This window comes from Brienomyrus brachyistius, chromosome 19 (genome assembly GCF_023856365.1).
Source record: "Brienomyrus brachyistius isolate T26 chromosome 19, BBRACH_0.4, whole genome shotgun sequence".
Lineage (NCBI taxonomy): Eukaryota > Metazoa > Chordata > Actinopteri > Osteoglossiformes > Mormyridae > Brienomyrus > Brienomyrus brachyistius.
The window spans coordinates 13,903,392-13,926,908 of record NC_064551.1 but is presented as its reverse complement, the minus strand read 5'-3'; the positions used below and the strand labels follow the sequence as shown (position 1 = coordinate 13,926,908).

The 23,517-nt window shown below is 43.2% G+C and overlaps 2 protein-coding genes across 2 annotated transcripts; both read left to right on the top strand.

Annotated features, from left to right (window-relative positions):
- The first annotated feature begins 3,339 nt into the window (after positions 1-3,339).
- LOC125714890 (potassium channel subfamily K member 13-like) lies at positions 3,340-7,679 on the top strand. The gene is made up of 2 exons (XM_048985950.1): positions 3,340-3,673; positions 6,772-7,679. The coding sequence occupies exons 1-2, from the start codon at positions 3,340-3,342 to the stop codon at positions 7,677-7,679; spliced, it is 1,242 nt and encodes a 413-aa protein (XP_048841907.1).
- An 8,272-nt stretch (positions 7,680-15,951) lies between these two features.
- Positions 15,952-22,132, top strand: psmc1b (proteasome 26S subunit, ATPase 1b). Its single transcript, XM_048985955.1, has 11 exons — positions 15,952-16,054; positions 16,962-17,015; positions 17,526-17,622; positions 17,830-17,954; positions 18,043-18,228; positions 18,475-18,603; positions 18,991-19,087; positions 19,494-19,683; positions 19,884-20,035; positions 20,389-20,543; positions 21,849-22,132. Exons 1-11 carry the CDS (start codon positions 16,052-16,054, stop codon positions 21,981-21,983), a joined length of 1,323 nt encoding a protein of 440 aa, XP_048841912.1. The 5' UTR covers positions 15,952-16,051; the 3' UTR covers positions 21,984-22,132.
- The last annotated feature ends 1,385 nt before the right edge of the window (positions 22,133-23,517 follow it).

Genomic DNA, 23,517 nt, shown 5'->3' with positions numbered 1-23,517 from the left:
TGTCAGATTTCCTGAGGATAGCATCAACATACCGCTGCAGTATCACTTATTACTGGGTTATATGCACTTGCTGTTAACACCAAGTCTAAAATAATCTTGACCAAACAATATAAATAATGTATTTGGCACCCCTGACAAACATGGTGACATTTGCTGAAGTGAATTCTGCATGTCCCCAACAAGACACAGAAATACTCCAACCAGATCCTGAAAGGTCACCGGGTATTGATCTGCCCCTAGAGGAGGCTTGGATTCTGCTCCGTACACTCAGCACAGGAGCAGGACAAATGCTAGAATCGTGACACGCATCGGGGAAGTTCAAACGGAGGCTGGGGGGTTCTCTTTCTGGGACTGTCCGTGCTCCGCCTCCCAAGGCCTGCGCTCAAGTGTCAGCAAGAGGCAAGTGTGGTATTCAGGTGCCATCCCAGGACAGGTTGGATTTAAACTGATAATGTCCCCACGAAGCAGCAGTGGAGTGACCTTCTGTGACAATCAAGGTCAATCGGCCCATTTGTCAGCCTACAGCGTCTCCTACATGCCACGACATGACTGCCAGTTCATCTAACTGCACATGGGTCTCCTGACCATGTAGATTATTGTAAGTCTGATCTTATTCTGTTATTAAACAAGATAAAGAATAACAGGTAGCTCTAAATCATTTTTATAGCCCCTATATAATTGGAGCATTATTTATTGTTATTATATATAGGCTGGAACAACCATAGTAATGAAACTAGAGGCATGAATTCCATCTACTTGAGACCATGAACTATATATCTTTAATTTGTGCCATACTTTTTATGGTTTTTCCCTCAAAAGTAATATAGTCAATTTATTACTACATCAATGTTTTTATTATTTTCTTTTTTCCCCAATGAGATGCATATCTGAGATGCATCAGCTGTCCAGGCTTGGGATTTTAGCACCTTGGACAGCGCTCTTCTGGGTCCAGGCAGTCACAGGAGATAAGGCAGACTCTGGAGTTAACCAGGACCTCTCCACGGCCTGTCCGGCTGCTAGTGAACCTCTGCCCTCTTTGAAGTCCTGTGTGTGTTTCCTGTGCCATCCTGTGTATGTTCCCTGTGCCATCCTGTGTGTGTTTCCTGTGCCATCCTGTGTATGTTCCCTTTGTTTTCCTGTGTGTGTTCCCTGTGCCATCCTGTGTATGTTCCCTGTGCCATCCTGTGTATGTTCCCTGTGCCATCCTGTGTGTGTTTCCTGTGCCATCCTGTGTGTGTTTCCTGTGCCATCCTGTGTATGTTCCCTTTGCAGTCCTGTGTGTGTTTCCTGTGCCATCCTGTGTATGTTCCCTTTGTTTTTCTGTGTGTGTTCCCTGTGCCATCCTGTGTATGTTCCCTGTGCCATCCTGTGTGCCTGTGCAGCCAAACTGCTGTAACACAATATCTCGCTATATCGATGGATAAAAAATGCAAGTTACTGTGGAATGAAAAAATTTTAACCCAACAATGTAAATATAAACAGTGCAATATTTAAGGAGATGCAATGTTTAGCTTTAAGTATAGACTGGTATGATACAGATCAGGTATGTGTTGGTTTTTTAAGGCAGCCAGTTCTACCAAGACAAAAAGCGAGAATTGTGTCATAATAATCTTCTTATTGCAGATACTTCATATACTTTTGAAAGCGTCAGGGGTACCATTAGGCCCATTTTACAGGACTTTAAGCCCTCCCCCAAAGAAATATTCATTTATTGGCATACGTCACAAATAGGCTTTTACATAGGCATGCCATTGCCCCCCTATCCATTCGTCTCTAACTACGCCCCTGCTCGTCAATATTCCCTTTTTGATTACACTCGTCTTTGTCTTTGTTCCTTTGTTTAAGAAGGGAAGGTTACGTACCTTATGATGTTTGGTTTGGCTGATTCTAAGTATTCTAAATGAGAAAAAAGACCATTTATTGATTTAAATGGCGCCTACTAGAGCAAATGACATTTACAGAAACAAATTATTTGGTCAGAAAAGACGACAAAAATATGGCCACTTGAGCATTGTTTTTTTAATTTAGATTCTTCATCATCTCTCTAGTCTGGAATATTTTGTTCTCTTTCAGGAATGAGATGCGTAAATACGTGCAAACATTATTTTGCAAACATTTCACAAAAAAATAAAAATAAATCAGAGCATCCTGCTTTTTCCCCCCAAAAGCCGACGTCAGGGGGGTGGGGGGGGGGGGGTTTAGCACCTGACCGGCTGCAGAAGATTGCCCGAGTGTTTGCATTTGATTATATTATTTTGCAATCAGATTCGACCAGTCTCAGGGTTAGTGCTGCTCTCTGTCGGCTAGAATCCGATCTCAATCCACTTAAAGGGGTCGAGGTGACAAGTGGTTGATGTCTTGCTTTTAGGTGTCAAAACGTGATATGCGGGAGAAAGTACGCGCCTGCAGAGAGGGCAGGACTTCGCAGAACCTTCAATTCGGCCAGACGCGCTAGCAGTTTTAACAAGTAAACAGACAACCTGTGCAAGAAATGGAAATTATAAGCAAACTACCGGTGATCACCGTGCTTCTGCTTCCTATCCCTGTAGCAAGGATGACAGATAAACAAACGCCTTTTTTAGATAGTTACAAGAAGAGCTTTTGGAGATTTTTACTGGACGCACGGAGGAGACCCGCTTGTCATTAATGACGGGATTCAGAGCAATTCGGTTCCACGTCGGTAAAGTTTGTCTGCTGTAGCCTATGGGTGTGACTGAATATTCGTGTCATTTATGGTTTATTAGCAGCCAACCTGATTGACCGGAAAACAGAGCATTGCATTTGCATGTTTTGGTGTTAAGATATGAAAAATTTCGCTGACTAAGTTTAATTGCTTCCCACGGTATTGAATTTGTGATTACTGTAATTCTTCACACTTTGGTATCACAATACGTAAGAATGTGGTTCATTAGCATAAACCCATTAAAAGACAATTGTAGCATATATAATTTAAACATTAGAATCTAGACTTTTATGGACTAATTGACAAAGGAGAGCTTTAAAAGCTTTTCGATTAATAACCAAGGCGAAAACGCAAAAATCGGATTTTATGTTGATAATCCCTTCCACACACGTTGCAGCCACGACGAAGATCTACATGATATCAGACCAAAGTTATTGTCTGTTCCCCCCTCTGTGTATTGTCACATTTTAATTCTCCCCCCTGGAATGGACAGGGTCTGGGACAGAGCTGTTACTTGGTTGACAGCGACATAAAGCAAAAAAAGACAAAGAAATTCAGGTCTGTATTTCGACTGGCGAGTTCAGGAATGGACGGTGGAGGCTTGGTGTTCAACTTGAGATAATGTGGAGCCACGATCGGATCAGCTCAACAAAATAATGGCTTGTCGTGGCTGCTGCTGCGGGCTCGGTCCATTAAACGAGGATAATGCGAGGTTCCTGATGCTGGCGCTGCTCATCATCATCTACCTTTTGTGCGGAGCCGCCGTCTTCTCGGCGCTCGAGTACCCCAGAGAGAAGCAGGCGAAGGACAGGTGGGCGCAAAGGTTCGAACATTTCACCCAGAAACACAACTTGAGCAAAAAGGACCTGGAAAACTTTCTGAGATACTACGAGGAGGCCAATGTCGCCGGGATTCGCGTGGACAGCACCAGAGCCCGCTGGGATTTCACCGGGGCTTTTTATTTCGTGGGAACTGTGGTTTCCACCATAGGTAAGCTATGATCCACTTGAGGACAGAGGAAACTGTCATTTTTACTACCACAAAGTGCTAACATGGGCAATATCATGCCCAGTCGTCATAGTTACACGCTCATTAGCAGGGAAATGGAGATTGCGCTGGACATTAACATTACTGGATGTTTCACTTTAATTCGGGCTGGGATTAGGCTACTTAAATGATTTTATTTACGTGCAAAATACATAATTCTTTCTTTAAAAATTGTTTATTTCATTCATATAGTTGAGAAGAGATAAAAAGTTCCAAATTTGTTTGTAATTTGATTGTAAGCTTTCGCTTTAATCTAGTAATTGATATATTCGAAATTCACACCCATAGAATAAAACTAGACTAATAAGTAAAACGCCTCCCAATTCGCTTTAAATTTACTTTCAGTTACAAGGGAAATATCAACACAGATCAGAGTTGTTTCCATTTTTACATCTTGGTTGATGAATAACCTACCTGTTCATCCAGGGTGTTGCGTTAAGAATCTATTTAAGAATTTAAGAACCTATTCTGCAAAACGCAAACATTTGTATAAAGCGAATTAGAACTGATAGACAAAATAAACACACATGGAATACAATAACCAGTTTAAAAACGTTAAATAACCACTTTCAGCTTATGGATATATGTTTATATTTTGTGAAATGTTGGTTTAAAATTTTTTATTTGGAAAACCAGTGCAGGGTGATGATTTAATATGACATGTAAAGACTGTGGGTATAAACGACTGTAATTAATAATATAATATAGGATATAAAACACACAATATATTATTATATATATTATCTATATTATATTGTTAACCTTTAATATGTTATTCCTTAATTAACCTTGAAGTGTTACCTACACACTTTACTGTTACTGTCTCTGTTAATGCACAGTTCACTATGTACTGTGTCTGCAAGTCTAACCATTTCAGGTCTCCGGAACCTGTATCTGTTATGACCAGTGCCTTCACTGAGTCTTGTTGTTTAGAATTGTAACACACATTAGTGCTTCCAACCGGAAGAAATAAAGTAAAACATATACAGCTCCGGAAAAAAATCAAGAGACCACTTCATATTTAAAGGGAAAAAAATCTGCATTTTTAAATCCTGGTTTAAACCTGGTTCTGCTGGCAGACGGCTACACACAGGATGCTTCCAGGCTCAGAGACTCCAGTACACAAGAATAAGGTGAAGCAGGAGACACTGGGAATGACCTGAAAGCAGCCAGACAGAGGGCAGAAGCGACTTTCTAATGCCAGAGATGACTGTTAACTTAACAGACAGTTTCTCATGAATCGAAGGTTGACCTCAAGTGACCTTCAAAAGGAATGGGAAACATTAAGTGCTGGTGTGAAGTGCACTGCTAGGACAGTTCATATCAGGCTCCTAGAAGCAGGACTGAAGCCTTTCATTAATGAGAAACGGGTAAAAGCCAGGCTGGAGTTTGCAAAAAAAAAATGAACACATTATTCACACACACATTGAGAAAAGAGTGAAACAAAAAATTGTGCTGTGCTCTGCTAATTTTTTCCAAAGCTGTACACACACACACACACACACACACACACACACACACACACACGCACACACAGAGTCAAAGAGAGTGAAAAAGTATGTATCCCACCCAAGCCTCAGTCATGGACTGGTACAACAAGGTCACCTCAGGTCAGGCCATGTATTCCGGTCACACCTTGTGGAGATTCACCTTACTGTACCGGAGCACAAAGTTTACAGCTAATCTAAGGAAAAATGGACTATTATTATTATAAAAATTACTGTATAAGCGCGCTGTGACACCTCTGTTATGTGGCAATCAGTTTGTGATATCTGGCTCTGAATCCTCTTTAAGCCACTGAGCATTGCTCTTTGATTGTGAGGCTCAGAACAGCTTTTGAATTTGTGTTTTATTTTCAGGTGTCAGTCAGGGCTGCCTGACCTCTGGAATTTTGCTACTGAATTGATGGAATTTTTTCTAATTAGCTAGCATCTTGTTCGATTAGTCTAGGTCTTGGTTAGGTGCCATGTTGGGCGACCACTACCTTGTGTTTAGGATAGTTCTGGTTATCTTCTTCTTGTGAATCAGCCCCGTCCTAGTTCCTGTCCGAAGTTTGCTGGTCCATGGCATTTGAGTCTAGCTTTGGTGCCTCTCTTCCTGGAGCTGTCCATCCAGTCAGCAGCCCCAAATCCTTCCGGTTAACTGCTTCTTGCAGTGTGCTCTCCAGTGGTTTCAGGGACCATGGATCGTTGTGGGTGTGTAACCCGGTGCGCCAGCTTTAGCTGTGTGGTCTCAGTCCCTGTTGTGACGGCTGCCACTCTGAGACGGACAGTCTGTTTTTCTGTGGTTTTGTTTAGGATTAATTCACATTCCCAGAGCACGGCTGTTAAAAAAAAAGCAAGAAGATCCCAGGGGTACCTGAGTGTACAAAGCCGCCATGCAAAAGGGAATCTTTCTCACTGTCACCAGTGGCAACATGCTGCCTGTCGCAGTTGGGGGGGGGGGGGGGGGAGGAGGGTTCGTCGCAGTGGTGATCAGCAGCCGTGAAAGTAAACACTGATCATTCTTATTGGGAGACGCAACTCTCCAATCTTAACAAGCTAGTGGCTATCTTCTTGGTGGGGGGGGGGGGGGGGTTAGCTGTGCTGGCAGGTCTCTGGCCGCTCCCTCCCATTTCTCCATCTCCCATCGGCTCAGGCTTAACCAGTTCCAGAAGCTACATGCTTCTTTTCTGCCCTCCGTTGTGAGGAGTTTTCTCAAAGCACCCGACTTACCTCAAAACACCTACAGGCTTCATTCCTCCTTAGAGTCACTCTCATGAACGCTAGCCCTTGAAAGAAAAAGTTAAACTTCCTATAGGCTAGTGTGGAAGTGTCAAGATAAATGGAAAGATCTGAAATTAAAGTGTGCACATATGTACGTAATTCATAAGTATAGTGAGAAAATAAAGAATAATACATTTGTTGAAACATGTCGCTTTATATACGTACATTTAATCTTTAAGCCAAAGATGAATTCTGACATATAAACGGGTGTGTTGACTCTGTCCAGGTTTCCTAGTAGCCCTGATGTTGACCTTTGACCTTCTTTTTGTTGCCCAGGATTCGGAATGACAACGCCCACCACCGTGGGCGGTAAGGTCTTCCTGATCTTCTACGGCCTCATCGGCTGCGCCGCCACCATCCTCTTCTTCAACCTATTCTTGGAGCGTCTCATCACCGTGCTGGCCTTCGTGCTCAAGTCGTGCCACGAAAGGCAGAGGCGGCGGAGAGGGGTGCTGCCTCATGGCGGTCGGCAGACATGCCCCGATGGCCGGGGCGAGAGCCTGGCGGGATGGAAGCCCTCGGTTTACTATGTGATGCTGATCCTGTGCCTGGCGGCGGTGCTGGTGTCCTGCTGTGCATCGGCCATGTACTCGGCAGTCGAGGGTTGGGGATACTTTGACTCGCTGTACTTCTGCTTCGTGGCCTTCAGCACCATTGGCTTCGGGGACCTGGTGAGCAGCCAGCGGGCATCGTACGAGAACCAGGCAGCTTACCGGCTGGGCAACTTCCTCTTCATCCTAACGGGCGTGTGCTGTATCTACTCGCTCTTCAACGTCATCTCCATTGTCATCAAGCAGGTGCTCAACTGGATCCTGGGCAGGCTAACCCGACCCTGGTGTGCCCATGCCGGCACGTGTTGCCCGCGTATGGGGCTCCGTCCCCGCCGTAACGCAGTGGGGCCTCGTCGCGCCCGTATCCGCCACAACGTCTCCATCGAGACGGACGCCGTTAATGACAGTGAAGAGACGGATGGGCGTCGCATGTCTGGGGAGATGATCTCCATGAGGGACTTCCTGGCTGCCAACAAGGTGAACCTGGCCATCATGCAGAAGCAGCTTTCGGAAACGGCCAATGGGCACCCGCGGCAGTCTGGCTCCGGATCGCGCCACAACGGCTTCTCCGATGGGGTCGGCGCCCTGGCCATCATGAACAACCGGCTGGCAGAGACCAGCGTGGACAGATGACTCTGCAGCCCCAGTGCAGTGCAGATCTGGGCAGTGCAGTGACGGATCGGGCTAAAATTGCAGTGCATCTGTTTGCCGGGTGCCAGCACTGCACTAGTATCCTGACCCATCAAAGTACAGCCGAAGAATCTTTCCTCTCTCCCCTACACGTCCTCCGATTCAGTGCCGTAGGCCGCTAGTTTCCCACATTTGAGTCGTGCAGGATGGTTGAGGTTAGGTGCTGCTGCATTGTGAGAGAGCCGCCCAAAGAACTCGTTCACCCGACCAGCACTTTGCTCATTTAAATGCAAGCCAGACCTTTTTATTTGTCAGATATAATTGTGCGAGCTTTCAAAACAATTTATACTATGCAGCATAGGCAATGAAAGTCTATAAGTAGAGAGAAATTGTACCTACACATGCAAAGCTAAGCTTACTCGTGATGGATTGTAAAAATACAGAGGGTAAACAAGATATCTCACAACTTTGTTTCAGTAGGGGGAAATGTAAGTACTTGCTTTATATTAGCCTCTTATATACTGAGGTAGCTAACAGTCCAGGGTCTGCAGTAGGTAAGCGATTAGCTGTTTAGTCTCAGTCTGTCTCACAGTGTGCTCATCACTGAGTGTAGCAGTTCAGTTCACTCTTCATTAACGGTGCCCGCGGTGACATAAACGATTCTTAATCTACGGATCGCCGGAACAAACCAAGATATCTGTCAGTTGGTCGGTCAGTCGTTGCCTGTTAATTACCCTGTCCGTTCAACAGAGACGACCCGTGCAAGTGTTTATTTTTCTAGCTCTCACATTATAGCAATGGGAATAAATGGAATACTCTATAAATACGGCTGGGGAGTGTGATCCAGTGGGGGGGGGCGGTGGGCTCTGTAGCTACAGAGGGACTCAGACACTGAATAATGCATCATCCACGAGGAGGACGCCACTTGTACGGCCCCTTTGAAACCGCAGAACAAAGCAGCATCCATTACGCGGTGAGACGCCCACGCCGGGCACCTCTGACATCATAAAAGCCCCACAGACGGATGCGCGGGAAGGAGAGTGATCAGAGCGGCCCATCGAATCTTCCCCAGCCTCGCAGCCCAATCACGCGACACTTGACTTGAAAAGGCGCGAGATGAGCACACCGCAAGTGGAATGTAATGAGATATTCATGAGCAATTGTGCGTGGACTCTGGTCCCTGCACGGGTTAGTGTGCACGCGCGCGTGTGTGAAAACATAAAATCTAATTAGATATTTTTATATGAGACAGCGGGCGATGTGAGGTGTTGCACTGAAATAGCTGTATTTTTACACCTCATGGTTGATGCAGCTACTCTGTCTGTTTAATCCTTGAAAAGCACATCACATGTTACCCACTTGCACAGGCGGGCTGTTCGCAGAAAAGGCTACTGTATGTCACTTTAATACGCGCCTGATGAAATTTAAGAAATGATCCATTTGGTCTGCCAGGAGAAAATGCTGGTACACCTGCTGCTTTAAAAACGATGGTCACCCATAACTCTGTTTTCCACCATCAGTGTTCTCATTCTGTGCATAAATGGCTTCCACAGGGACACTGAATGGTACAATTCTCCAAGAAATACACTGAAATGCCACCCTCTGCTAGCCTTGTGTCGACTTTCTTCTGCCCCCGAGCCTTGCTGACATCCTAGAGTATTCCTGGCTTATTCTCAGCATTTATTATGTGTTCACACTCACTTTTTTTTTTTATTAAAAAAGTGCCTTTTACATTCCTTATGTGTCAGACACCATGAAATTACAAGTTGTTCACAATCATGTGTTATTGTGAACAGGGGGACGACTTCATATAAATGTTGCAGTCGAGTTCTCCTAAAATGATTTGTTTGATAAAATGCTGTTCTGCTGAGTCATATGCATCGACGCGATGTGATTGTTGTGGGAAAATGGTTTCAAGAAAGTATTTAATTGTGCAGATCACATTGACTGAACCCACCTTCATGTTTACAAAAAATAGTCCTCAGTGAAAATGGTGACAACGGCTCTGCTTTTAAACAGAGCATATAGGCTGTCGACATTTCATATCATCTTTATTAGACTTTTACCAAACAATTTTTCCAGGCCTCCTAAACTCATGTTTCAGGGAGTAGCAGGTCATTTAGATACAGTTCTGGCCTCCAGCAGAATCCGCACCCACAAGTTTTCATCGTCATGTCTAGATTGTTAATCACCTACCCTAGCATAGGTAAGACTGCCTGACATTGACGTTAGACGTCAGCCAATGGTACTGCTGCAGAGCAAGAACAGAGGCTTATAGATCATCCATAATCGGTCTAATAGGCATGCTTTACAGGAGGAGTAAAACAAAGGACCTTTCCTATGTTCTGAGAAGTTAAGTATTTTGTTTCATGCCTTCTCCCGCTTTTATGTGGTCAGAATGCATCATATTAGTGAGGGTTTAGTGCACTGATTTTATGGGAATTGGTTTGCAAAGGCTGACAGCTGTTGTGCCATTTTATTTTTTAGAGAGAAACTCCTTCCTTATTGTCTCAAGATGCCACAAAGAGCTCAGCGAGAAAAAGCACAGTGTAGCATTTCTGCACAGAAATGCACAGTCGCACAAACGCATAATATGTCCACAAAGTGGTTTTTGCAGAAAAAGCATAGCAATGTTGATGAATTATTCCACTCTAGAATCCAGGAGAATGGATGTCTGCATACCGTGAAGCTACATGCCAGACACTGCAGTGCTGAGTCCACCAGTTATAAACCCTGTGAGCTTTATTAGTTTCTCACAAATATTATTCTTTTGCCTTTTCCCCAGTACAGCCCTGACCAGTCTTTAGTCCACTGGCCTGGCTGCCATGTTGTCTATTGTATAGCAATAAATGCAGGGGGTGGGTTGGGGGGCACAGCAGGGAAAGTGAGGCATGGGCTTTTTAGCACGTCTTAGATATGTGCTTTCATAAGTCAAACCAGCTTTCTCTCTCACACACACTCTCGTTACGACACTGACAAACACATGTACAGGAACACGACAGTCTCTGTAATAATCTCTAAATGCCAAATGATCGCTTACAGGTGGGGGTTGGTAAATCAATAAAATTCTTGCACCACTGAATATCCTGCAGATATCTGGCACATTGTCTCTGATGCCTCCAGCAAGCCCAGTGGAATTCTCACTCCTATTCTCTGGTCTGTATAGCTGTTCTTTCAGCATTTTCACAGTCAGTCTCTGTGCTGTATTACAACCATTCTTTGGACTGCATCACTGTCAAAGTGAAGATTGTATTTTTGTTAGGCTCTTTTTCATTTTGTGGACTTATCATCAATCTCTGGATTGCAGTGCTGTTAGTCTCTGGAGAGTGTCACTATCAGTCTCTGGAGAGTGTCACTATCAGTCTCTGGAGTGTCACTATCAGTCTCTGGAGTGTCACTATCAGTCTCTGGAGTGTCACCATCAGTCTCTGGAGACTGTCATCGTCAGACACTGGAGAGTGGCACTGTAAGTTTCTGGACAGTGTTGCCATCAGTCTCAGGAGGGTGTTACCATCGGTCTCTGGACAGTCAGTGTTACTATCAGTCTCTGGACAGTCTCACTGTCAGTCTCTGGACAGTGTTACCATCAGTCTCTGGATGGTGATACTGTGAGTCTCTGGATGGTGTTACTGTCAGTTTCTGGACTGCAGTGCTATCAGACTGTAGAATGTCACCCGCAGTCTCTGGACAGTGTTACTGTCAGTCTCCAAACAATGTTTCAATCAGTCTCAGAAGGCTTTTACCATCAGTCACTGGATAGTGTTATCATCAGTCTCTGGACTGCAGTGCTGTCAATCTCTAGACTCTTCATCAATTTCTGGGCAGTCTCACTGTCAGTCTTGGACAGTGTTACTACCAATCTCTGAAGGGTATCACCAACAGTCTCTGAAAAGTGTTACCGTCAGTCTCGACAGTGTTACTGTCAGTCTCGGGACTGCAGTGCTATTAGTCTCCGGATTCTTGTCATTTTCTGCATGGTATCCTTGTTATTCTGTATTACTTGGAAATGGAATCATGCTTTTCTAGTACAGAGTGTCTTTCAGGAAGTGTCTCTCATGCCTGCAGCAGTGAAATGTCACTGATGGTCACCCTGATTACACACCTAAATTTAAGCCTCTTCAGCTTTAAAACATACTTGTGTAGTCGGGCCTTGGAGAATCCATTAGCATAGCGCATTGCAGATGAAGCATTCAGTTACTGCATTTTCACATAATTTTCTGCTAAAACTGAGCCCGGTGTCCCTGAGACTACAGTTATTCAGTAGGAAAAAAGCAGATGCTTAGGGTTAAGCTGTTGATTTGATTGGTTTGACTGAAATGAATGTTTTTACATTTATGGAACTCAAAACAGAAGATTTATGCATTTCACTAGTACAGAAACATATTAGCTATGTATTTTTAGGTTTAATTCTGTATTACACTCTCCATCCAGCTTCTGCAACTGCTTGTCCTATTCAGGATAGTGGTGGGTCTGAAACCTATTCTAGAGGCTATGGGTACAAGGCAAGGAACTACCCAAGATGGGGCACCAACCCATCACAAGGCATACTCATATACCATTTGGTAACTCAAATTAACCATAACATATTTTAGGACTGTGGGGAGAGACTGGAGGAAATCCCATGATGACATACATGGAACCACAAGCAGAGACCGGAACCCTGCTCCCAGAGGTGCGAAGTAACAGTGCTTGTCATTGTGCCGCCCCACATACCAAACCATACAAAACAAATATTTAATGATAATTCAGTTCTGTTTACCCCGAATGATATCACACCACGGATCTATTCAAACACAATTGACACATTAGCACCCAAGTCTAATATGATGCAGAATCGCATTTGTGTTCATGTGATTTTCAGTCGAAGAGAAAATCACTTCACGAACTAAAATGGGATATGGATGCAAAAACTGCTATTAAAATAAACGATAGTGATTATATGGAACCGGATCTTTTCACTGAATCGGTCAAACTGGTTTTCAGTTCTAAGAAAATCTAACTTTTTGTACACGCACACATTGCACAGTCTTAGATTCTAAAAAAAAATCTAAAAATATTTGCCAAATTATCATACAAAAACACAGCAAAACTTTTTAATTCCCTTTTCACAGATTGCATAAATGTTGCCTTCAGCTTCCCTACGCATACTGTAATCCACTGCATATTTGTGCTGTATGCATCCCCAGCCGCATGCTGGCTGTGACTCACTACTCCCAACTACCTCTCTGTTTAAGAAACCACTAAGAAAGTTAAGTTATTGAGTCACATTCCCTTAACCCTAAATTTCCATTGGATACGTGTATTGTGTGATTTCCATTGTATTTGTGTAGCACGCAATTTTAGTGAACGCATTGTTTTTCAGTAATTGAGTCGCCTTGTAGCAGGACTGACTGTATGGTAATATATTAAGCATTTCAGGTTTTCACCTGCTATTGTGCACACAAATGTTAGTAACTTGTAGGTATATTATAGGTGTAGAACAGCTACATAAACAGTAAATACAAAATAATTTCAAGAGCTACATAAGCTACTCTGTGCCATCTAACAGTCAACAGTTTATTACATAGACTAATAATACACTTCTTCAGTCATGGTAGTAGAAAGTCTGTGCCAAGGCTATATTAAATATAGGACCTACTATTACCATAAAAAGGCCCCAATCAGTTCATGGCCAAAACGTATCATTTAAGAGCAGAAGGAAGTCTTAGTCTTAAGCGAAGCTGATCGTACAGCCATACAAGAAAACCTTCACTACATCTGGGGTTAAATACAGAGAACCAATTTACAGCGGCTACTGCCTGGCAGGCATGAAAAAATGTAATAAAACTGTTTTTCACATAATGCATATAGCATTTTGTCTGGATAAAGTGCTTTGAAAATGGAAGGACAAGGTTACAAAGTTACATATAAAATGAAAAATGTCATCCCATCCTTTATCAGCTTCATGAAAATTGATACACTGGAAATCAGAAACATGCACGTATTTTTCTGCATCTAATTATATATAATTTCACACATAAACATACAGTACATATGCATGCACATATGTATGTATGTATGCATGTATGTATGTATGCATGTGTGTATGCATGTATGTCTGTATGTATGCATGCATGTATGTGTGTATGCATGTCTGTCTGTATGTATGCATGCACATATGTATGTATGTATATATGTATGCATGCATGTATGTATGCATGTATGTATGTATGCATGCATGTATGTATGCATACATGCATGTATGTATGTCTGTATGTATGAATTGTTTATAGGTCTAATGAAACACATGAACAGTTCTGCAGTTTATGTCGCGTAAGAACATAATAAATTTACAAATGAGAGGAGGCCATTCGGCCCATCAAGCTCGTTTGGAGAGAATTCAACTAATAGCTCAGAATTGTTAAAATCTTACCTGTATCTAGCTCTGATTTAAAGGAACCCAGGGTTTCAGCTTGCACTACACTAGCAGGAAGACTAATCCATACTCTAACTACACTGGGAATGACAACATGCATTAGCACACAATTATCAGTACCATTACAGCTAATGCTTTAACACTCTGCAATTGGTGATATTTTATAAATAGATAATTTATAAGGGCCACGTGAGTTTTTTTTCCCTATAAGGTCCATCACTTTCTTTCTTTCTTTCTTTCTTTCTTTCTTTCTTTCTTTCTTTCTTTCTTTCTTTCTTTCTTTCGTGCAGGATACATAGTTTTTCACTGTAAAGAACAGGCAGCACTTCTAAATACTACGCCAGTCAAAAAGCAAAACCTACAGGAAAATTACAGTCCAATCCCTGCTGTGTCAGCTTGTCTGTGGCGATTAAACCCAGAGAGAGAAAAATGAGCTTGCCAGGCTCTCCCTCTGCCTTTAATCACTGCCGCCAGCCAAAGCGACAATCGACCACTATCGGCAGCTCTCGTCCTCAGCTCTCTATTGCTGCACCTATATCAGCTGAAACAAATTAAGAACATTGAGTTCAAATAAAGGTGCTCCAACAGGTAAAGATTTAGGTATGGTCTGACCCTCCAAATAGGGTGAGAAAATGTAAGTAAGAACAATAAAACATAGCTAAATGAATAAGATTGCACAACAGGCTACCAATTTGAACAACATGAATATGAACAGTGTCCGGTGATTCTAGTGCCTGTTTGGTAAGGAGCTCTCCTAATATGACAGCAAATAATTAAATATCCACGTACCTAACAATAATTATTCTGCTATGAATCACTCCCTGGAATAGAGGGTTCGGGCTACAGATTTGACTTTTCCAACCACAATTAATATCCCCAGGGCAAACTGCCTTCATTACTGAGTGTGCAGTCTCAGTGAATATCATAGGCCTGCTTGATTTTATATGCAAGAAGGACGTAATGATTTCACAGCGACTTGGTTATATTCTTATTGTCACAAGATGATTATGAAGTCCATATAAGTGACTGGGATGTGGATTAATAAATATGACTCATCCTCGACACGATACCACCCCATCACGATACCACCATAATCAAGCACTACGGGCCATTTAGAAGCACGTTTTGGGTTGCGAGAGGAAACCGGGGTACCCAGAGGACCCAAGGTAGAAAAATTGAAAGAGTTTTACAAGGAAAATGTCACATCGCAATGCATTTTTAAAATAAATTAAGATTGGATCGAAGCCCACTTGACCATATCATTGCGCACACAGTATGTTTACAGGCAGACCGCTGGTAAAAAAAAACGCCCGACTTACGGAAACCTCGTATTTGCGAAAGAACTGCCATAAAGCCCATTATATTAAAAAATCTGCTTCAATACGTAGTAAATAACACACGCACTAGTTTGTCGTGCTTATGAAAAACACCGCTTTAAGTCAACAGGCTTTAAGTCGTTCGTCGGCTCGAGGTACAGTACAGTGCCCTACAGTACGTATAGTTACTTTTATTATTACTGTATCATTACTATGTACCCTATTATTATTTTTCCGACTCGTCTACATTCGACTTAAAGAGAGACTTGGGGAACGGAGCTCATTTATGCTGCCTGTACTTCTATATAGGCATAATATTTAATTCTAATACTAATACAACGCATTCTAACAAGACACAAAAATACATGATTACCGTTGCGCTATACCCAATTTTATGTCTTTTCGTATCTATTCGTATAACACTTTAACAGGTTCAAGTAGAATATAGGATATCAAAGAAATACGGTTTCCAATTGAGAGTCCGTATTATTCCAGAATGTCATGCGAATGACAGAAAAAGGTCGCCCTTACTGAAAATGAAAGTTTTTCAAGCATTTTTATCTTGCAAGAGGTTCTCGCGAGTGGCTATGTTTGTCCTACTTTACTCTCCGTAGTGTGACGTATATTCAGCGAGACCAAGAACGATGGTAAGTGAGCCAGCATTTTCGGTTTTCCTCTGGATTTGAAGTTATATCTACATCTGAAGTTATTATTGGAAGAAATAATTATTAAATACTATTATGTTTATAAATACGATTATTTGAAATTGGTTATACGCTGTTTAACATTTTCAAACAGTCCCGTTCCCTGACCATTTTCCTAACTAACCTGAAACGTCAGTTTTTCTGCATGTCCCCTGCATAGCTACTTAAGGAAGCTAGCTATGGGATTTAATGTCGTAACATAGTTCCCAGCTACATAAATGTCATGTTCATGGCCAGTCCGCTCAATATTTGATGTACTCTTTGCTTGATCTTTCATTTCTGTTTATATTTGGCTACTTGTATACTTTAGCACGTTGGTTGTACTAGCTGGCTAAGTACTGGTGTAGACAAAGCAAAGACCCTTGGTTAAGCTGACTGTGACGGACTAATATTAACTATTAATTAAAAATTGCATAGCTAATGTGACGTGTAATTTGTAATAATACTGAACGTTGCATTTGACGCATGTCAAACATTTAAAGCATTTTTTTTGTTGTTGATTTGTACTAGCACTAGCTAGTGTTAAGCTTTTGCTAACTCCTTAACCTTGATCTTGAACGTTACATTAAAATGTATTTTAGATATCTGCGTGTCCACTTTGCCTGTAATACAACACCCTATTTTAAAAATGATGATAATAATTAAAAAATAAATCACAGCTAGTCTGCTTAGAAAGTCATTTAATCCTGCCTTTTGTTATATATTTAGAGTTCGTTGTTATGGGTTGTGTTTAAATTCAGAGTCAAATCTTTGCCTTTCCGCGTTTTATTTACCTTGTCATCAGCGGAAGGTTATTAATGTGATGGTTAACTTTCTGTGCGGTGTATTTACAGTTTGCCTTTGATTATAGGGTCAGAGTCAGAGTGGTGGCCATGGACCCGGGGGTGGGAAAAAGGATGATAAGGTATGGTGCCCCCTTTTCCTCCTCTGGTTTAATGACTGAATATTTACTACCGTCTATGAAGATTTTATATGATGTGGGATTGCATAACTACATTTGTCTCTTATAATTCTTGGTGAATCAGTTTCTTTCTAGAGAAATCAGAAGTCATTTCCATATTTTCCCACTATTGTCATTTTGGGTTGTCCTGTTTTTTTTGTATCCCTCCGAAAAAAAATTAAATCTGTAAATAACTGTGCAGTGCAAACATACACTGGAGAAAGCCCAATTCCCAGTAAAATGTAAGTAACAGGATCATGGAAAGTCTGCTGCTTTTTGAACAAAGATACATCTGCAAACCATGTTTTATGAAAGGTATCTGATGATAGTCAGTTAATCCTGTAGCATTTTTATCCTCCATCTTAAGTTACGCAGATCCTACGTGACTCCTTCACTGTCTTGACTTAAAGTGCGCATCTGCAAGCTCCGTTGTACTGTTCAGATGCCAACCAATGATGCCCCCTTTTTTTAAAGGATAAGAAGAAAAAATATGAACCCCCGATTCCCACCAGGGTGGGAAAAAAGAAGAGAAAAACAAAGGGACCTGATGCAGCCAGCAAATTGCCTTTAGGTAGGTTTCTTCCTCTCTCCTCTTCCTCTCTCTGTCTTTAATGGTGCTGCTCTGGATGTCTGTAAGATCTTATGTGTAGGCTTATGTATGTATGTATGTATATATATATGTATATATGTGTGTGTGTGTGTATTCTCTCCTCACCTTTAACACTGTGTGTGAGAAATGGATTCACTGTAGGGCTCTTATGTTGTTTTCTTGGTGCAGTGACCCCCCATACACAGTGTAGGCTTAAGCTTTTGAAACAAGAGAGGATCAAAGATTACCTGTTGATGGAGGAGGAATTCATCCGAAACCAAGAGCAGATGAAGCCTTTGGAGGAGAAGCAAGAGGTCTGTTCTCAGGACACCTGTTTCGCTTGAGAAGTGTCCTTGTGAATGTGGCTGCTCTGTCAACTCCCTCGCCTGACATGTTTCACAGGAGGAGAGATCAAAGGTTGATGACCTACGTGGAACTCCTATGTCTGTGGGGACCCTGGAAGAGATCATCGATGACAACCACGCCATCGTGTCCACATCTGTGGGCTCGGAGCACTACGTCAGCATCCTGTCCTTCGTGGACAAAGATCTGCTCGAGCCTGGCTGCTCTGTGCTGCTCAACCACAAGGTGCAAAGCATCCTCCTCACCATTGACAGCAGTGCTCATTCTGGGGGAGCAGGGCCCTGAACACCAGCAGCTGAGACTGATTTTAAAAGAAGCAGAACATGCACTGTATTTAGAACCATGAACAAGGAGTAACTTACAAGTCAGAAGAGCCTTTGTTTTAAGCCAAATGCTGAGTAATAGAATTTGCTAAGATTTTTAGAAAGGGGAACTTTTGGTTCTGACCCACGTGGCTGCTCTGGTCCACAGGTGCACGCCGTGATTGGGGTGCTGATGGACGACACGGACCCGCTGGTCACCGTGATGAAGGTGGAGAAGGCTCCTCAGGAGACTTATGCTGATATTGGGGGGTTGGACAGCCAAATCCAGGAGATCAAGGTACAGTGTCTGTCACTGCGTGTGATACTGTGGCTAGTAGTGATCCACTCCCACTGCGTGTGATACTGCGATGGGGAGTAATCCGCTCCCACTGTGAGTGGTACTGCTACTGGTAGTGATCCACTCCCACTGCATGTGATACTGTGATGGGGAGTAATCCGCTCCCACTGTGAGTGGTACTGCTACTGGTAGTGATCCACTCCCATTGTATGTGATATTGTGATGGGTAGTAATCCGCTCCCACTGTGAGTGGTACTGCGACAGGTAGTGATCCACTCCCACTGCGTGTGATATTGTGATGGGTAGTAATCCGCTCCCACTGTGAGTGGTACTGCGACTGGTAGTGTACTCCATGCCCACCACTAATTGTGATGTGCTACCCTGCAGGAATCTGTGGAGCTCCCCCTCACCCATCCAGAGTACTATGAAGAGATGGGCATTAAGCCTCCCAAAGGGGTAATTTTGTATGGCCCCCCAGGCACGGGTGAGTACTCCAGTGGTCTCATAGAACCTTTGAAATATTAATCACGACAGGGTGTCAGCTGCGGATGGGGATCCTGGCCTGCTACGAGTCTCCGTTAATTAGCCTTCCTTCTTGGGTACCTTTATCTGGGCGTCAGTGCAGCTTGAATGGTCTATCAGGTGTTCCAAGTATAAATTTCTGCTTGAAAGGAAACTCAGAAACATGGAGATTCTGCAGCAGTTGAACCTTGGTTTCTTCACCTAGATGTACAGTAACATCCTGTCACCATTTTTTTTTTTTTTGCCATTTGTTGCTGTTATTTTCATTATTTTCTCGACTGTGGTCAGTGATGGTTGTGAACCTGTGACGTCATGGGGTAATGATCAGCAGTCATGATCACACGTCCCAATCCATGCTGTCGTCACAGGGAAGACCCTGCTAGCCAAGGCGGTGGCCAACCAGACTTCAGCTACATTCCTGCGTGTGGTGGGCTCCGAGCTCATTCAGAAGTACCTTGGCGATGGGCCCAAGCTGGTGAGGGAGCTCTTCAGGGTTGCTGAGGAGCATGCGCCCTCCATCGTGTTTATCGACGAGATTGATGCCATCGGGACCAAGAGGTGCTGAATGCCTTGATCCCCTGTCAAAGGAGCCCCCCCTTAAAGCCTGCATATTGATCCAAATGCTTAGGAGCCTGAAGAATTCTGCTGCTTGACAGATTGTCTTGGAATTGAACCTAATAATCTCAGCCGTGTGCCGTCTCCTATTGGGTGGATTTGTTTATGGATCTGGCCTTCTGACCGGCCTGCCCCCTGCACAGGTATGACTCCAATTCAGGTGGAGAGCGTGAGATCCAGAGGACCATGTTGGAGCTGCTCAACCAGTTGGACGGCTTCGACTCACGAGGGGACGTCAAGGTCATCATGGCCACTAACCGAATAGAGACCCTGGACCCTGCCCTGATCCGCCCAGGTGCAGTCTGCCAGACCGCAGACCCTTTGACCCAACACTCACCTCCCACACCAGAGATATGACCATGGTGCACACATCATGAAATATAGCAGTACTAAAAATAGTCCCTCGAATGCAGAAGTAGAGCAGGTCATTCCTGTGCACGGCTTTTGTCTGTCTGTCAGGTGCTAGATGAAACATTCGCAGCTGTCAGGTGTGTATTTGGAGTGCGAAGGTTCGCTTCACACTCTGATCGCAAGGTACTCTGACTTTAGAAACCCACCTAAAAAGCACTAATGTGATGTGTTGCAAGATCAGAGCCCCCATCCTTTTAGTCACCGTCGTTCATCCCATCTGTGGGCCCCTCTTTCCAGGACGGATCGACCGCAAGATTGAGTTTCCGCTGCCCGATGAGAAAACCAAGAGGAGGATCTTTCAGATTCACACCAGCAGGATGACCGTGGCGGAGGATGTGACCTTGGATGACCTCATCTTAGCCAAAGATGACCTTTCAGGAGCTGACATCAAGGTATGATTCTTTATTGATTTGGTGTATATATCTTAACTATATTGGATGCATTATATTGTAAACTGTTACATTTTTATAATGAAAATGTCTTTCATTATCCAGGTTTTTTTTAACTCTACTGCTTTCTTTGCTTCTTCTGCCCCCTAGTGGGGGGTTGTGGCTTAGAAATGAATCACATTAATCTGGTTAAGCTCCACAGAAACGATGGACCACCAGACTCTTTTCGCACCTGCTGTTTGTTAGACACGTGGCTGGCTGAAAACCCAAATCAATTTCTCACAAAATAATTGTTTTAATGGCCTTTAGGAGAGAGATATTCTTTAAAGAAACATATAGCGAACAGGTCTAGAACAGCAGGCAATCTGCAATTGTTCATGAGTAATGTCATCAATATTGCATGCAGATGCTTGTGTTGTAGTCATTTACTAATGATGCATTTTATATGAATACAGCGCAGAACAGGTGCTATACTGCGAAAAGTGTTGAAAATGTTTTAAAAAGTATTTTAAAAAGGTATTTTTGTGTTTGTCACACAGTAGATCTGTTCTTTGATGATTAAATGCAATATTGAAATATTTTAAAGATAAATATATAATGCTAGTACTTACGAGGAAATAGATAATAAAATTAAGTGGCACGTGCCCTGCATCACTCTATAGACAATGGCGCGTGCCCCTTTGTCATGGTGTAGATCACAGTATGATCTTTACATCATGGTGCAGAACACAGCATGGACCCCCTGTCACAATGTAGATCACGATGTGGTCTTTACTAGGGCTGCCACAGTTAGTCTGCATAGTCCAAATGTTTAAATATCACCATTTAATTATAGGATCAGTTCAGATTATCACGAAACAGGAAGGTGGTTTTTCACTGCACAACGTACAATGGCGTATCATATCAGCACTATCCTTATGCTCAAGCACCTGAGGAGATAATACACAGGAGCTATTTTAGATGACGGACAGCCAGATTAAGCAAAACCACCCTTATGTGCTGCCTATTCGTGTTTATTAAATTAGCATTAGAATGGAGAGCTTTTCAATATCTCCTGTCCTTGCAGCTGCTAAACACATTCATTATTAAAACCATAAAGTTGCCTGCCTGCTGCATTAGGATCTGAATAAGTGGTTGAAATTGTTTAGGTTAAAATCTGGGTTTAGTCTACATTGATTGACCGCGCCACAGTGTAGATCACAGTGTGGTCTTTACATCATAGTGTAGACCACTTGTATATCTTGTGTCGTGCCACCTGTCTCTGAGTGATCAGTCTTCCATGGGTATGTTGTGTTTGTCCCATCTCAGGCTATCTGCACAGAGGCTGGTCTGATGGCATTGAGAGAACGCAGGATGAAGGTCACCAACGAGGACTTCAAGAAGTCTAAAGAGAATGTCTTGTACAAGAAGCAAGAGGGGACCCCAGAGGGGCTCTACCTTTGACATCATTGCCATTTCGTGTTACAGCAAAGTGATGCATTAACCCCGAGACCAGTAACCATTTTGATATGTGCATAATATGTTTTGTTCAGTACCAGACCCGATGATGGGTTGTATACTGCTTGGTAGATAATAAATGTCACAACATGAAAGCCTGTAGCATTCGTCTCTTTTGCGCATTCCGACCTTTGGATAGCGTCTGTTGTGAACTCCACATTTACATTTATGGCATTTGATTATCAGCATGGTGGTTCAGTCGGTTGCACTATAGCCTCATACCTGGGGGCCTGGTGGGTTGAATACCACCGTTGGTGTTTGTGCAGATTGCAAGGAATTCCATTTCCATCTCCCTTTCATGTGCCAACAGCCCTTGAGAAAATCACAGGGCCCTGTTTGGTATTCAGCCCTGCAGCCAATCAGCCGTGCCGTCACGGAGGGGTAATCAGCGCTGGAGAGCGCGATGCTGGAGAAGCACCGGCTTTAAGGCCCTCGTCCCAAGGAGGGCTGCTGGAGTGCGAGACCCCGTCAGAGTGGAGCTGCCCGTGAGGATGCTGCTCTCTCTCTTTTGTGGAAAATGTCTGGGAGGCCAAAACTTCTCCACAGTGCCAACCTTGCAGGTCAGAGAGCAGAAACGTTTGCAGAAGAGCTGCCAGCTGCTCCTGAAATCTTCATCAGTGATTAATGTTCTAATTACCGATTAACAGGGTCTGCCAGTTACAAATCAAAGCTTTGTACCTTTTCTGTCCAGGGCATCTAATTACCTAATTAGCCTCTGATCCATCAGCTAATAGAGAAGGGCCTGATGATCTAACCTGGGACTGACCTGTGTGCAAATGCAGTGCAGCTTAATGTGATCTTATTCCGGCTGGTGTTTGAGTGTCAGTTAAGCAAGTCAGTGTAGAAAGCAGCCCGAGTAGAAGGTTTCATTCACATGCAGTGTCTTGAAGGTAGAATGATGCGGGAGAATGCTGGGTATCCAGAGGAAACCCACGGGGAGCAGGCGGAACTGTACACACACAGCTGGGGGTCGTCAAATCTGTTAGGCTACAGTGCTGCCTGCTAAGTCACTCTACTGTCCAGTGTTTTCATACATATTGGTTTCCAGGGTTTTTTCAGAAATGATGCATTGTTCAACTGCATGGGTTTCCAAACCCCCTAAATAATAAATGTTATTTAACTGTTATTTAACACCCACTAAATAACACCCCATTTTCTTTGGGGTAAGGGGCAGTGGGAGGTGGGGGGTGATGGGTCGTTGGTCGTTACTCTCCTTCTCAGTAGATGACACTGATTGCTTTCAAATTCTTAGCAGCATATTCTACAAATCATACTTGTATGAATTCCTGTTGAATTCCTCTAGTCCAGGGGTCACCAACATGGACGCCCCCAAGGACCACATGAGTCGCCCGCGGACCTGTTCTAAAGAGCACAACTCACCAGTGAACAGCATCTAAAATATAATTTTATCCTGCTGCTATTCTTCTTTAATCACATTTGCATTTATATCGATGAAAATGACAGCATCTAAAAAAAAGCA

Coding starts and splice junctions, on each gene's coding strand:
- psmc1b (XM_048985955.1), top strand. Junction 17,016..17,525: donor GTGGGAAAAAGGATGATAAG/GTATGGTGCCCC, acceptor CTTTTTTTAAAG/GATAAGAAGAAAAAATATGA. Junction 18,604..18,990: donor GCCAAATCCAGGAGATCAAG/GTACAGTGTCTG, acceptor GCTACCCTGCAG/GAATCTGTGGAGCTCCCCCT.
- LOC125714890 (XM_048985950.1), top strand. CDS start 3,340: ATGGCTTGTCGTGGCTGCTGCTGCGGGCTCGGTCCATTAAACGAGGAT. Junction 3,674..6,771: donor AACTGTGGTTTCCACCATAG/GTAAGCTATGAT, acceptor TTTGTTGCCCAG/GATTCGGAATGACAACGCCC.